The 16,448-nt window shown below is 44.6% G+C and overlaps 1 protein-coding gene across 5 annotated transcripts in view; it reads left to right on the forward strand.

The window, feature by feature from the left end:
* Positions 1-1,076: 1,076 nt before the first annotated feature.
* The window catches only part of vgll4b (vestigial-like family member 4b), a 32,444-nt gene continuing 17,072 nt past the window's right edge, over positions 1,077-16,448 (forward strand). The window contains exons 1-2 of one of the 5 annotated variants that reach the window (XM_049022119.1): positions 1,077-1,336; positions 2,360-2,433. In XM_049022119.1, coding sequence (XP_048878076.1) covers positions 1,200-1,336; positions 2,360-2,433 — 211 coding nt within the window. In that variant the 5' untranslated portion in view covers positions 1,077-1,199. The other 4 variants (XM_049022118.1, XM_049022121.1, XM_049022120.1 and 1 more) reach the window with 4 other exon arrangements.

Here is a 16,448-nt window from a genome sequence, read left to right on the forward strand (position 1 = left end):
TCTAGGGAAATAACCTCTGAGGTTGTAATTTATTAATTGCAAGTTACTGTTTGAGTGCAGACAGATTACTTAATTATAGTCCAGTCACAGGACTGGGCTGGTTCATTTTAAAGAAGACAAATAGCTGTGTTTATGTAAACACTGATACATACACACACATACAGGTCTGAAAGTACTACCTGCATATTAATGGGTTCTGAAGCTCCCCAAACCAGAATTTATGAAGACAAAACAATTCACAAATTCCAGTGCGTATATTAATCCAACCCATGCTGCATATTTAGGTCACGAAAGTATTCATTAGCGTCTAGACTGTCATCACACACTTTCTATGTAACTTTCTTTTCAGTTGTGTGTGACGGTTACAAAGCTAATGACTCAGGTGAATTTGACCCAAATATGCACAATTTTAAACTGGCACAACCTTGTCAGATTAGTCATTCCGAACCTTTAATCTCCCCATTAATTAAACAAGTCTAAATAAAACACGATGCAGTAATGTTATGGAAAGCTGTAGTGCGGATGCCAGAATTGTCTTACAGATGTTCGCTTTAAGTCCCTTATCCTTATATATTTACAAGGCTTTCTGCAGACGTTCAAATAATGAGATCGATCTTAAACGACTCTTATTGGGTATAAGATTCGTTTATGAATTTGTTACTCTACTATTCCCGAATAAAGTCAAAAATACTCTCAGCCATGTTATTTGAGAAATAAGGACACGGTATACTGGTCAAAGAATGAAATCACGAAATTAAAATTGCATGCTCACATCTGTTGTAACCCTAGACAAGCTTTAGGCAGTTAAATGCTATGCCATCCTGAAACTATAACGATGTTTGTTAGGCAAATAAATCATTCTAAACACAGTCAGCTATGCTGAATGAATACAATTAATTATTATTATTACTTTTAAGTATTATTATTATTACTACTACTACTGCTACTGCTGCTGCTGCTGCTACTGCTACTACTACTTTCCCTCGCCTGTCCCATTCCTGCTCCTTCACTTCCTCATCGTCTTGTACCTGCCGAGGATGTGATGTAACCCGGCTCATTAGCATAATTTATGCTGAGCTCATTTCTCATGGCCGACCAATGAGTGGCCTCGGCTCTCACCACCTGCTAGGAAGAGAATTCCATCATTCCTGACATTCTTCGTATCCTTCTAGTTTACGGGCCAGTTTTCCAGTCACTACATGCGCTGGCTCATTGTTTCTGCTCTGGGATATAGCCTGCGACTTGAATTTATTCAGGATCCGCAATTTTCCCCCCACCTTCATCCTTCAGTCTTCTGTCAGCTATATAATCAAAGACTCCAAAGTGGCGCTTCAAGGTGGTATGTAACTAGCTGGAGTTTGTTGGCTATTATAATAGAAACAAATGTGCGCAGTAAGATGTTACAACAAATCATAAATGCAACTGGAGATTAAATGTCGTGCTCATTCGCTTAGCTCGTATAATAACCGTACGGAGAATCCAATCCAGAGATTTAAAGGTTCATTTTAAGGGTTTAGCAAATCAGAATGTAAGGGTCGCGACTACAACATGTTTTTTCCCAAAACTTTTCCAAACACTTGCTAGTATGCGGAACCTGCTTTGTACTGAGGGTGCACTCGATAATAAAATCTGAGTAAACAGGCGATGTTAGAGAAATGCATCCCTTTTGTTCGTAGGTCTCGGTAAACTTTCTGTCCATGCGTCGCCGTATAATAAGGCGCAAGTTACTATAAGTATTCTTCAGTCGCCTTGCAGATTGCTTGTGTTTTGATAAGAACTTTAAACTTATACGTTTTGCCGAGTTATTGTGGACGGAGTTTAGGATAAAGGCTGGACGGGTCTCGTTTTCAAGTTACCGTGAGACGACACGAAAGTGCTTGAGGTGTGGAGCCCTGTGTAATGTTATACTTCATTTTCGAAATCCGATGCGCGTAATCCAAGCCTTTTTGGTGTTAGATGAGAAAAAGTAGGTTCGCCTGCGGAAAAACGTTAAATGGCATTTGTGGAATGTCGAGTGTAGGAAGAGAAAGAGCCAGAAATGCGCTCTTGTACTAAAAAAGGCTTTACAACTTCATTCACTAATCATTACCGAAGAGTCGTCGCTGACATGTAAGCCTTGTGAGTTTTGAAGCATGTAGTGTTATGTTATTCCGTGTAGAAAGTCGTGCTGCTTATTCAGGAGGGTGAACTTGCTTATCATTGGAAAGTGGCGAATTATTTTCGCCTCTGGAGCGGCGTGTTCCCGTCGGGGAAAGAGGGACACTTCGGCTGTTTTTTTTGTGATATCAAACTTAACCCGATTTAGCCCGGCAGAGCCTTTTGCGGCTGACAGTAATGCTTCACTTTTCCTTATCCATAGGTTCTTGCCAAGAATGGAAACACCTTTGGATGTTCTGTCAAGAGCGGCATCTTTAGTACATGATGACGAGAAACGTAAGTTTTTTTAATGTTATATATTAACCCCCCCCCAGCAAGATCTCATCCTGGAGTGAAAGACAGCTGTCTTCCTCCTTTCTCTGCAGATTGCTGAGATGTTTTTACAAACCACACCTTCAGTTATAACTGCCATCTCTATTCCAACACGTTGCTGGAAAATGCAGTAAACAACTGGTTGGTTTTGCTGGTTATACCTTTAGAGTACGGGGCGCCGTGAACAAGTCTGATTTCTCTATACTGTTTTGAACAAAGACTACTCGTTAAACCTGCTGGCCTGCCCTCTATTTTTTTCAGTTTGTCCTAATATTTTCACTTGGGAGTGGTGACAAGTCTGTGTGTGATTAGTCATTGTCGAGTGTGAAGTTGTGCTGGTTTGAAGAAAAAAAATATGATCACATGTTCGTGGCATTTACACACCAAGTCTTTGATGTATTTGGCTAATTAATATTCTTTTGTCACTTCATTATACTTGTAGGGATTATGGAATATTTATTTGGGTTTCACAACACGTTTGGTGTTGCTTAACTGTTGGTGAAATATTAAGTGAACCCTCTTCCGTGTGGCCTCCGTTTGCTGCAGGCAGCTAGGATCCCCTCCGGTGGCTGTTATCCCCGTACCCATGACAGGTACCGAGGGCCTAGCGGAATTCCTTCCTAGATTATGGACCGCAAATCCCACTCCTGCTTTATTGAAATGTGCGCATGCGTGATCCCCCGGAGCCTTCGCTCTGATGGCGCTGACCTGCATTATATTTGCTGTCGATGGCGTGGCCTCGTAATCCATGGTGTAAAGGCGTCATGCTTTTCTATCGAGTTTGTGTGTGATTCATTAAGATATTTTGAAAGTTGGTCGTGTAGCTGATAAGATTAAACACCTGAAATTTGTGTGTACTTAAAAGAGAAGGAAGGGAATGTCATTCACAAAAATCGCATCACAGATTAAAACATTGAACTATTAGAATATATGTTCTTCGTGTGTGGCTCAAAATGTTTTGACCACAAAGTCACAGGAATCCTCATAGTGGCTGGTAACTTTTGAAGTATTTACGTTTGGTTTTTGTGCCGTTTTGTTTTATTATAATTATTTCCCTTTTTTTAAGTTTCTTCATCTCGTGTCCCAATGTCATTTTGTTTTGGTGATGTGCTCTCCTTTGTCCAAACACAATACACCTTACCTGTTTCCACAATAATGCCACTGCTGGACCAGCCCAGATTCTCCTCGTGGGTGTTTTTTGCTCGTGACGGGCCTCTGGGAACATGCTAGCGGATGCTAGCCCAGCTTTGACAGGGGGGGGAGGTGAGCCCACATGAGATGACCGATACCACTTGCACATCCCGGGATCATAGAGGACGCAAAGTGACCTCAAGACACCTAAAAATATTCTTCTTTTGCTTACATTAATAAAGGGGTGTACTTTGCTGGAACTGAAATGCTACAAGCCCCAGACTAAGGAATGGTTGCTTGGATGTAAACTGTTTGATAATGAGTAGGATATGCTGTGGTGAAACGGAAACTAGGAATTAAATCCTGCCATAATCTGAAGGGAAGATAGCGGCTAGATATGTGTAGTGTGTGTGTGTGTGTGTGTGTGTGTGTGTGTTTGTTTATGTGCAAGTAAAATATATTTACTTGGCAATAAAGCTGATGTGCTGATAATCACAGCTTGATTTTTGATATCACAAAATCATACAGTTTCCTCATGTGACTGAAAATATCATATTGACAATGACGGTCTGGTGCTTGAGATGTTTCCCTTTAACATCTCCAGGCCCTTTTTGATTTCCAGCAATAGGAATATTACAGCTTGGCTGTCTCGGGCGAGTGGAACGCGTCCTGTCCCGTATGTTTGAAGTGGCCTTCTGGATTTTCTAAATTTATTTTGACTGGCTTTGTCCGCCTCATCTGGTGCTTGGCTCCCGGCAGCGTGTGAGGCGTTTTATATCAGGTGTGCGTCCATTCCGAGGCTGGCTCGCTGACGCCCTGCACTCGCACCCCCACCCCCGTGAATGGCTTTAACATTGGCCGTTCTAACGGACGCCGGAGGCTGCTTTGGCTGTGAGCGAGGCTGCTCCCTGTTGGTTGCAAATCTGTGCCTTGAAAGGAATTTGCTTAACAAATTCATAAAGGCTGCCTGGCCACTTGGCCCGGCCAATCAGGAAGCTTAGTGAGTTGGGGGGGTAGGAGAACATGTCGTTGGAGGGGGGGGGGGTGGCGGGGGGAGGGGCAGTCTTATTAAATAATTACAATAATGGATTTTTATGCTCTCCCCAGTGAAAACATTGTGAACGACTTCAAAATCATTATCAAAAAATTGTCTGGCAATTAAAAATATTAAATATGAGTCCTGCAGTAACGCTTGAGGAGTGGCGGCCCTTGGCTTTATAATAGGCGGGTCTTTCTTGGCCTACATGTAGTATGGTCTTCATTAAGGGGTGTGACATTCAATGGAAAGCCCCCCCCACCATTGTCTTCAGTGGGTCTATTCAGCTCTGTGTGTGTTTGTGTCAGGGTGGGGGGGGCACACGTCTCTTCATTGTGTATGTGAGCATGTGCGTCTGTCCTCTTATTGTGCTGCCTTATCAGTGACTCAAGTTCCCTGCCCTTGTCAGGGACGAAAAAATTAACAGCGACCGTGATGTCATTGGCGCACAATGTTTGGAGTGCAGAGAGGGCTGCTGTTGTTGATGTTGTTGTTGTTGTAGTAATCCGTGGTAGTTACACTTTTTTTTCCAATGTTATTGTAATAAATATGTCCCTAATGACGTTTGTGCCAATAATAGCAGTACAATACATGCACGCACACCCATGGGGGGGGTACAGCTCGTGGGGTTCTCCCTTGAGCTGAGACACTTCTGCTTAATATGCCAAAAAGTGCAAGGGTTCAGGGTTTATGCTGAGGGGGTGAAATCAGTCATTGTCAGTGATGTCTCACCAGCTTCATTAAAACACATTTTTAACCTGAAAAGGTTTTCTCTCTTTGTAATTGTTTCTTTTTTTCTTGAAGTTGGACGGCGCCGTGATACACGGTGATGTTTGACTGAGTTTCTTGAATGCCATGTGGTGTCCCACGGTCTCAGTGGTACCGTCGGTGTGCGGCGTTCCTTTCGCCTGCTTGCTTATTAGACTTCTTAAAAATATCTACAATTAGTTTTAATTTTAAAATTTAAATACAAAAGTATACATTGAAAATGTGATTTTTCAGGAAGATTTCTTTTGCTATGTTTTTTTTACTGGTTGTTGTAGATTATAAAAGGTACCCTTTACATGTAATTATTGGTAGGTAGAGGTAACAGTCTCAAGAAAGGTCATGATTTGTGGGTAAATTTGTGTGATTGTAGTTGAAATGAAATGGAGTAGGTTCTCTTTAAAAAGAGGTTTTGAACTGCCGGGGTGATGTTTGAGAAACCGGATCTTTCCGATCTTCCCTTGCCGTGGGTACAGTTTCTGCTTTCCGTGAGGCCTTACCGCGGGCCGGCCGCTCTTTCCGGAAGATGTCGTCATGGATGCCTTCTGTCTCCCACAGTGGTGTTGTCCTGGGTAAATGTCACCGGCAGTGGGAGACCCGCTTCCAGATGGGGAGGGTTAGGGTAGATGACCTCACACAGCCGCTTGGCATGTTATGTGCAGTGACACCCATGTATCAATGAAGTGTGTTTTGGGGGGGGAATGGGTGGGGGTCATAGAGGAATCCAGGGATCAGCCGTCTCCCATGGACTTCCCGTCTGATTGGCCAGCTTTTAGATAAAAGTGCCAGTTGCTTGACAATAGACTGGAGAAAACGTGGGTTTGCAAAGTCGCAGTGACCTTCTGGGCATTTTCCCTCTGGATCGTTCAGTCTCCCTTTATGCGAGTGGTGATATTTGAATGCTTATCCACTCATAAAGGCATTATGGGACAAGGAAACGTTGTTCTGAGCTAGTTACAGTGAATGAGGAGGGTGACCTTTGGACAGGAAGTTGGCAACGCTGCAGGCCGTTAGCCAAACCGCCATCATCAACCACCTCGTAAACATCAGTTAAGTTTATCCCTGTTGCACTTTGTGTGTGTTGCGGATTGGAGATGCAGTTAGCAGCGCGTATTAGCGCTGTACGTTTTTGAGTAGGAAGGTAGATATTGCAGATGCATAAGTAGCTGCATCTAGCATTCCTTGTTTGGCAATACCATGGGCTATCAGACTGCCGTGAGAATCTGCCACACCTGCCCCCAGGGAAGCTTTTCCCTATATCCGTACTGGGGCAGGCTCGCATGTGTGGACGCGGACTGGCAGAGCTCTGAAAAGTGCTGTTCTGCAGCCAGTCCTTCTGCGATGACGGAGGAATGAGATCTTTCACAATGTGTGGAAAGATGAGGAGACCACACGTGAGTGGATGCTGCGTCACTGTGTCATGATGTCATCAAGCCTGGGGCTATGTTACCCTCAATGGATTGGTGTTGCCATGGTTACCTTTTATGGATATATTGACCGTTTGTATTCATATTTTATACCTTTGGGGGTGTAAATATTTTGCATAGCTGCTGTGTCCTGATAAGGCAGTTTGTGTGTTCATAGCTTACATGTCGCAACTGTTGTTGATTGACATGCTCTGTCAAAACAAAATAGTTAGGTGATGAACATGTCAAGGGCTATCCTGTGTGAAGTGTGAGCTGCCCCATCGGTACGTTGCCAAAAATCAAATTAAGTCTTTGAATCGATGTAGCTTTTTGAAGGACCATCTTCTGTGAACCTTTTCAAAGCAGGAGGCCGGTGCCTTCACTTGTTTCTGGAAAATATACAGTCCTTTGCAAAAATGAAAATGAAGTTGATTTGCATTAAAACGACTGATTTGCGGTAAAGAAAGACTGAAGGTCACGGCTGTCTGGTATTTTTTTAATTTGTGTGAGGAAACTTATTTTTTAAATTGATTTTTTTTTTTTTTTTATAAAAATGAAATGTTATAGTCAGTATATTTAAACAAGGCAGGTCCTGTAACTGCATACTAAGATTGACGCAAATGTCCAGGTTTTGAATGTTGTGGCCTTTTTCGTCTTGCAGTCTGCAATCCTTACACCAGCTATGGTGAAGCCATAGCGAGTAATGGAATGTATTTTGACCAAAGAGATTTCAGCACTGCTGATTTGTGATTGGTCGACCAACTGACACAGGGTCACCTGGGTTTACCCAGTATGCCATATTGGCCAATGGCCCGTCTATGTTTGCCGTTAGATGGTGGAAATTCACTTCCAGGAGACTAGGCTCTGCGGCCACATGAATTCTTTGTCCTCAGAAGCTTTCATTGCAGTCATGGATAAAAAGGGTTTTGATCTTATTGAGGCAGCCAGGGGAGGATCCTGGCAAGAGCAAGATGGGCAATTGCCCAGGGCGGCATCTTCTGAGAGGTGACGATTTAGCAATCCCCCCCCCCCCCCCCCAGTCCACAGCGTTTGATATTGCCATCATGTTTACATCTGTCCACCGTGAATCCCCAGATCAACAAATTGGACAGTGAAGTTTGCCGGAGGTGGTACAGGGTGCCTCCATTTTATATTTTAATTATTTAGCAGATGCTTTTTCCAAAAGTGTATTTTTTTTGAGAAAGTGTGTTGAGACAGGCCATGGAGCAGCTGGGGGGTTAAAGGCCTAGCTCAATGGCCCAACGGTGAAACCATGCTGCTGGCCCTGGGATTTGAACCAACAACCTAATCACATGCACGGCGTCCTAAACTGCTGAGCCACACAGCAGCGGTGCTGGCGGTGCACTTGCTTAGAGCTCCACCGGAGCCAGCTGTTGCTGTTTGAGGTGCTGAGGGAAGCATGTTCAGGCACTGTTAGTCCTCGCCCGCAACGAGGACGAGTTAAGCGATGGGGCCGGGAAACCTGCAGAGGTCTACGCCCCGCCTTGGCTGCCGGTATGGGATGTGCCAGGACTGGCAGAGTCGTGGTCGCTGAGAAGGGCGGGCCTCGGTGACTCACCTGGGTATTAGGTGAGTGTAAATCTTAGAGCAGATTGACAAGGCATGAGGGCGGAGCTCTGTGGGGGCAGATCAAGGCCCCGTAGACCCACATGGGGAATGAGGGGTACGAGACTTCGAGGGAGGGGTGAAATTCCCCCCTTTACATCTGCTGTGTGGAAGGAGCGGAGCTGGCCTGCTTGTGTGTGCATGGCGTGTATCGCGTGTCTGCATGTGGGCGAAGCTCCCTTGCGATCTGGTTTCTGCCCCCCACCACCCTCCCCCACAGGTTGCCTGTTGGCGCTCTTTTCCAAAGGAGCAAAGTATCTGCTTACACTGCAAAAACAATGGAGACAAGGGGGCGACTCCTGGAGAAAATTGGCACCCGGACTTCCACTCCCATTCGGGTGGCGTCTGGTCAACGGACGGGCTTCCCGTTAGCGCGGCTTTCCGAGCGCTCTGCCGATGTCCGATGACAGGAGGTGCGCAAGACGTGTCATATACCCCCACCAGCATAAAACATGACAAATCTCAAATCTGTTTGTAAATTCATCATCATCCCCATAGTGGAGGTTGCCCTGCTGGGGTTAGACGTGTTAAAGACGTATAAGACAAGCGAAAGCTTGTTCTGTTTATTTCCTCGCCCTCGGTCTTTCTATAAGGTTCCCTGTGTCCCATGTGCTCCTCTTCTTCTTTTCTTCTTCGTGGGCACCTTCAGATATTGGCGGTGCATTTCGGCGCAATACCAGCCATGCAGAAAGACTGCGAGAATCACAGATACAGACTCTTAATAGACTCTCTATTGCAGATCTTGTAAACCTCTGGCTTTTGGAAGTCATATGTAGCATTTGCTATTGATTATTCTGTCTAAATGTGAGCCTGGGACATCGTTAGGTCATACACATGATACAGCTCTGAAACACAAAAAAAAAAAATCACAGATTACTTCCCAATGTGGCGATGGACCTTGTCACTGATTGAAAACATGCAGTCGTTCAGCTTTAGCTATGGATTCATACCTTCCCTCCACAGGGTTAATATATGAAGTACCCGCAATCGCCCACCTTCAGGGCATCCGAAGAAGAGCGGTGTTTTCTTGAGGAAGATGAGGAGCTGTGTTCGACACTTTGATGAACAGCGCACCTTTTTGGCACGGCGTCTTTGCCGTGCAGATCGAGACACGCCAGGGACGCCCTTTCTCAGGGCGTAATCGCCATGGGAGCGGACTTCCTGCGGAAGGTCGGTGGAGGAGACCTGAAGGAGTGAAACCAGTTGCTGCTCATGTCTTATCTGCAGAGCTCAAGGCCCTGTGGGGGGAGAGGGGGGGGAGAGGGGGGCATGAGCAAATTGCATAATAATTAATCATCTTAACTTGTTGCTCAATGTAGAAGCGGTGGCCAGAGAACAAGGGGCCTGCACTTTTTAAATCCCGCACAGGGATATAATTTATTATTAGAACAATAATCCAACCCATGGTTTGCAGGAAAGTTATTGCTGTGGAAAGTTCCCTGGCCAGCGAGAGGCAGCTGTCCTGTGAAAGGCAGGCTGAGTGACCCATAATAAAGGTCGTACTCGTATTTGCTATACTTGCTTTATCATTCACGCTTTCTTATGCATTTATTCATTCCGTTAGCTGCTCTTTGTCTGAAATGCATTGAATAGTTCTTGCCCTGATACCGATGCCTGTTACTGGTCATTCACTGGAGGCTCAGTGTAGCTGCACCATTTGACTCCTTGACAGCTATAAGTTCGTAATGTAATATTTGCCTCACGCTTGTGTATCGTCTTGGATAAAAGCAGCTACTAAATAATGGTGGTTGGATTATTTGCCTTGTCTTTTAGACCTGATTTTCTTGGATGGATTGATGGATGGATATTCTATTAAGCACAGTAGCACAATAGATTTAAAGACGATAAAAAAAGACAGACCGTAATAAACAGTAAGAATAATAAGTTATTGTTTTTGTTAGGGTTCTGTCTCGACTGAACCTCTTGGTCAGTCAGTTCTCCAGGTCCATACATTTTTCCTCTCCCCCTCCCCCCCTTTTAAAGGGGTCGGGGGGGTGGTGCCCCATATGCTTGCATATCAGCAGCAGAGATGCATTCTTCTGCCGTTCGCATTTGTTCCGCAGATGCAGCGTCCAGCTGTCAGGGTTTCTTACTTGGTCGTAATGAGCTCCTCGCTGCGGCAGAACACGCGTGTTCTGTGAGCCCCAGACGGACGCCGCATGGCGTGGCCGGGGAGGAGTGGCACAGCACGCACGCTCGCCGGAAAACGGCGGCGTCACCTGTCCGCTCCCACGTTCGGCCGTCCATCACACAAGAGTCTGTAATCCATGCCCCCCCCCCCCCCCCCCGAACCCCCACCCCCCCCAGTTTACTCTGAATGGCTGGATTGTTTTTTTTTTCTTACCGTGCTATTCAGCCGTCGGACACCAAGCCAGTCACACACTGTTGACTGAGTTTTTCCCAATTACACTGTGTTTGCGGGTCCTTGTTGTCCCCTTAAACTACCCACAATCGGAGACAATGGATTAAGGGGCTCGCTGAATAGGGACACTGTTCTGACTTGGCTTGGATATTCTGCAGAGTGTGTGAAATATGAGACAATGGCTCTTTAAAACCAATGAGAACCATTTTCTTTAGCATTGAACAGAGGTAGGGGGAGGTGGGGGGTTGGAAATTGGTGGTGGTTGGCTGGGGGGAGGTGGACTTGGAGGTCTATTGCGTGAATAGACGCTTCTAATCCTCTTTGCGAGCGAGAGTAAAGTTAGGGCAGAGTCTGTAATCTTAGTGATGAGAGAGGTCACTTGAAAAGCGAAGAACTGGTTTAAAAATCCCTCTTGGCGCATAATTTACTTTCATTTGCGGGCTGCGTTGGGCTTAGAATGCAAGTCTAGTGAAGGTTACCGGGGTTTAAAGTTTCCATGGGTCATTACTGCTCCAAAAAGTCGAGGAGGATTTTCTCTTTTTGGAACTGTGTGGGATTAGTACGTTTTTATTCAACGTTGAATTTTAATTTGTCTGAAACGTTTGCAGTTCCCTTTCTGTGTCAAAAGATTGGTTATGCCCTAAATGCATAATTGTGTGTTAAGATTTTTCAGTCTAATAATCAGTAAAATAATATTGATATATAATATTATGTCATATATTTCGTTAAAAATAAACATAATTTATAACAGCTGTCGTTCTTCCTTAAAACTATATCATCAGCGAAAGAATGAATGGGCTAGTTAGTTGGAATGAAGTTTTGTCCGACTAGATTTTACTGCTTGATGTGATTTCCGGTGTCCATTCGCTGCCTCGCCCAGTTCCAGTGCCTTGTCCAGTGCGGTACAGTTGTGCCCCTGGAGTCCCATCAGATACCGCGTGGTTTGGGTGCCAAGACGATGCGGCACGTCCGAGGAAAGGCTGTGGCCGGTGTGCTGGATGCTGGCTTTCTCACGCGTCGGCATTTATGAAATGTATAGCGTTTTTTCGCATGTAATGCTGGGTAGCAAAGCACATTTTGCCTGCACAACACAAGTTTGTTAATTATGTTTAGCAATTATAATAAGGAAACGGGTGGTTTTAGTAACATTTTAAAAGCGTTTTCACCGGCCTTTTGACCAGTACAATTATTCCAGTTGTTTAACATGAGGCGTAAGTAATTCCTTTGGCATGAAGAGCTGAGATCACAGTTGTATTTGTGGTTTTTTAATCAGCAAGACTTCAGAACTATTGTAAAAAAAAAAAATTAATTTCTGTCTTACACCACTTGCATGTTTGGGAATATGTCGTGCTAGAGTAAGATCTTGATCAAGACGGGATTGAGGTTACATGAGATGGGTCAGGGATCTATATCACAAAGCTAGATTTCTTTCTTAGCCAGATACATTTAGCCCAGACTCGCATAAAAGTGAACTAATATAAAGTCCCATTTAAACTGGGGTACTTTTAAATCCATCAAGTTATCTGACTCGGCTAGAAATCCTGTTTCGTGCTGGCCCTGGGAGTGAGGCGTCCCCATGCCTTCCCCAGTGTCCAGCTCCAGTGTAACGGCACGCCCTGTCCGCCGTCACTGCGCCGTATCTCTTCCCATCAGGCCATGCTCTAGGGGTTTGCTTTCTGGAATCTAAAATGACTGCTGCCTCTCCTCCTCCTGTGGGACTGGGACCGGCATGGGGCCTCCTCCTAAATATACATCTACTTTTGAGTCATCTACCACACAGAGAGGCTATGGGCATGGCACTTATTCCATGGAAAAGACTAGGGTTTCAAAGTGAATCCAGTGGGCCGCTGTGTTTATATCGATCCCTGCCACATTACGCAGGATGAAAGCAAGCCCAGCCCTAAACTGGGTATTTCCCCAGTGTACAGCTACTCACCTGTTTAAATTTACTAATGTGATGGGCCCCTTCACTGCACTTTAATGGCATTTGAATGTGGTTTTATGTTGCTTTTAATAAGTTTTATTGTTGTCAAATTACCATTTACCATTCAGCTGGTTATTCTCAGCTTTTTCTTGATTTGCACGCTATTTGAATTTTATATTTGAGTGTTTATTGTTTTTTACACTTTTTTTTTTTTTTGCATTGCTCTTTGTCTCTCCAAAATTCAAGTTACACGTTGCATTGTCCTGCACTGTCATTGACTTGCTGCGCTGTGCTTAAGTCCTCTCTGGCAGTTGCAGGCTTAAGCTAACTGGCTCTGAGGTTTTTAGCCAAGACGTGTGTAAGATGAGCAGGCGGGAGAGTGGGATGTGAAACGGGAGATGAGCAGCCAGGCGGCGAGCGCATCCCGGAAAGGCTGAGTGTGAGGTTAGCTGGGGGCGGCGCCCATGTCAGCTGCCGCTTTCTGGGGCGAATGGCGCACCGGACCTTTTACAAGGCATGGCCTCCTTTGTTCTCTTTGGACTTTCTGGACAAATGACGTCATGTAGATGTATCATAAAACAGTGTTTTGAAGGAGACGAGCTGAATGTGGTGTTTTGACAAGAGGCAAACCTGGAGATGCGATTGACCTCCATGCATAATGATTTTCATTTCCATTTAAACAACCTGGATGGCACCTGCTACCTTGAATACCTGGGGGGGGTCACATGAAGCAGGATTCCTCAGTTGGCTGGGTTACCTTAAGCTAGAAGTCATGACTGTCCAAACTCAGAAAGTCATAACTTCTACCTTAAATTAATCCAGCTAACTGAGAAATCTTGCTTTGTGGGAACCCCCCCCCCCCCCCCCCCCCCAGTGTAGCACCTGAATCATCTTGGATTGACTATGTTCTAGAAAGAAAGGTGGTTGTCCTGTTTTTATTGCAAGGTTAGAATGAAATGCCAAGCTGAGCTGGACAAGATGTTTCACAGGATTCAGACATGAAACACATGTCAACACCACATCAGACACAAACATGTTCTTGTGTACTTGTTTCCACACACACACACACACACACACACACACACACACACACACACATACATACATGCATACAAACATACATACATTTGTATTCACATCCTTTTGGAGACTCTCCATTCATTTCAATGAGAATGTAAGTAACCGCAAAGTGAAAAATGGTCCCCACAATGTCAAAGTAACAGGTTTTTTTTATGACACTGTGGGAATCAAATATACCCACAATGTAATATACACTCGCACGCACAAAGATATGGTAATATACAGTTTATCTGGATACGGTGTAAAGAGGGGTACATTCTGTTATACGCAGTTCAATACGTAAATATGGCCCGTCTCATACAGGAGACGTTTGCGCAGAGTAACACTAGGGGGCACTACAGTACCACTCTAAACTCGGCGTGGCAATGTCGCTGTATCTGCGGTCCAGCGTTTGGAACTGCGAACGAGATTTTATGGTTAAAATGCAGCTAGTAAACGAATTATGTATGTTTTGCTATGTGAAACGACTTGAATGTTTTACAGAGAATATCGTTTGAGTTATCACCAGCCATGAAATATATGTAATGTATTACATCTGGACATATTTAGTAAGACCATATTTTTATCTTAAGTAACATCTTAAAATTTCGGAAATTTCCTTAAATATTTCCAGCACAATTTAAATGTCCCCTGCAAGCTAAAAAATCTAAAAACTGGAACAGTCGACATTTTTGGGGGAAGTAACTTAACGTCTATGCCAGCTAAATCTTCAGATTATACATCTCTCCCATTTTATACCAATATGCTTTTTTAAGTGATGAGTAATACCTTAGTCAGTTTTTGGACAGGGGCACATGACGGGTGACAGTTCTGGGGTTGGGGGCTTGAAAATGCCCCCATTTTGTGTGTGCAGTTTGAATGATGTCCCTGTGCCCTTGGATGGCTGGTGTCCTGTCCAGGGTGGCCCCCAGCCTTGTGTCCTGTGCTGCCTGGGATAGACTCCAGGCCACCCACAACCCAATCCAGGAAAAGCAGCTGGATGATTGGAAGGTTATAGCAGTATTGCAGACGTAAACGTATTGTAACTGTGATGTCTTTACAGTTTGAAAAACTTTTGTTAAAACAGTAGGATGGGAATACTTGTATACGGACGCAATCTACTTGTATTACAATGCTGGCCCTTTATTAAATGAACACGTTCAGTAGTACTGAGAAAAGCTTCGTATTGGATTACACAGAGTGTTAAAAATGAGCCTGAATAGACGCCTTTATGTTGAGTGGGTTTTTTCTCCCCCCCCCCCAAGGCAATACTGTTTCCTGTCACAGATTTTTGACATAGCCCCCCTCCCTGTTTGTAACCCCCCCATCTCTGTGCTCTCACTCACTCCTCCCCCCCTCCCCCCCCTCTCTCTCTCTCTCTCTCTCTCTCTCTCGCTCTTTCTCTCTCTCTCTCTTTCTCTCTCTTCTGGTACATTTGGGAGACCGACCTGGAGCCGGAAAAATCCCTGATATTCGAGGCCTTTCGGAGGAGGGGTGAGGAGAATCCAATGCGCATGCGCGCTGGGTCGAGCCTGCGGAGGAAGCGCGTTCGCATTCGAGTCATACCAAGCATAGCCTGCGTGTCCTTGCAGTCTACTTGCAGCGGGCTGTGAGGAGAACTGACGCGACCCTTTTGTCCCCCCTTTTCCCCCAAACAGACGCAGTTTCTCAAACATTTTAAGCACGAAAAAAGACTCTTAAGCGTCGCCGGAATTGTTTTAAATTTATACTTTTATTCAGCAGGCTCAACTCTTGAAGGGTTGAAGTTTTGTTTTGCTCGGAGAAGTTGACTGAAGGCTGGGCCTTTGGCGCTGGGAATTATTCCTGAAGGAAAAAAAAAGCTTAACGGTCGCACCATTTCTCCTTCTTGCCTAAACTTTTTAAAGCAATCTAGCTGGTCTTTTTTGCTCGATAAATGCTTCTTACGAAAATGGACCTGTTGAACTACCAGTATCTGGACAAAATGAACAACAACATCGGCATACTTTGCTACGAAGGTAAACAACACGTTTTACTTTATCTTCTCATATTTTTTGTTACGGGTTCGGATGGCGCCACTGACCTTTTTACAGTCGTTTTCATAGAAAGTTAATGGGTTAAAGGCCCGGTCCGGTTGCAGCAATTAGCGGAATTGTCTAAGCTGCTCGGAAAGTAGCGGTTTTACATTTTATTTTGCTGATGTGTCGCTTTTCTAAATTCAGGATAATTCTGTTTCTGTCAATAGATTTCCAGCGACTGATTTACACAAACGAATGTTGTCTGTCTGAACGATTTATAAAAAGTAACAAGTTGACTGGAAATAGTGTAACACAGGTTAATTGCTAATGAAAGCCTTTTCACCGTCTCGGAGGTCCGTGCTGGACCATCTCTGCTTACAATGTCGATGTTAGGTTTAGGGGTTAGGTTTCTGTGGCCGTACTTTTTATAAGAATTAAAGACCGTATGAAGCATTCCCTGAGAGCGGATGGGAGGAAAAGTGCCCCCTCCCTTAGGACAGAAAACCTACTTCATGTGGAAAAAAGATAGATGGAGAAGTGCGATACAGCCGCAAGTCGAGGCTGAGAGGTACAGTATGTGCGGCGAATAAAGGGAGCAGATAAAGAAATGTTTGTTCGGCAGCCTATATACAAGTCGAAGAGATGCCGTGTATGTGTGTGTTATGTGATTTTC

Source organism: Brienomyrus brachyistius, chromosome 8 (assembly GCF_023856365.1).
Source record: "Brienomyrus brachyistius isolate T26 chromosome 8, BBRACH_0.4, whole genome shotgun sequence".
Taxonomy (NCBI): domain Eukaryota; kingdom Metazoa; phylum Chordata; class Actinopteri; order Osteoglossiformes; family Mormyridae; genus Brienomyrus; species Brienomyrus brachyistius.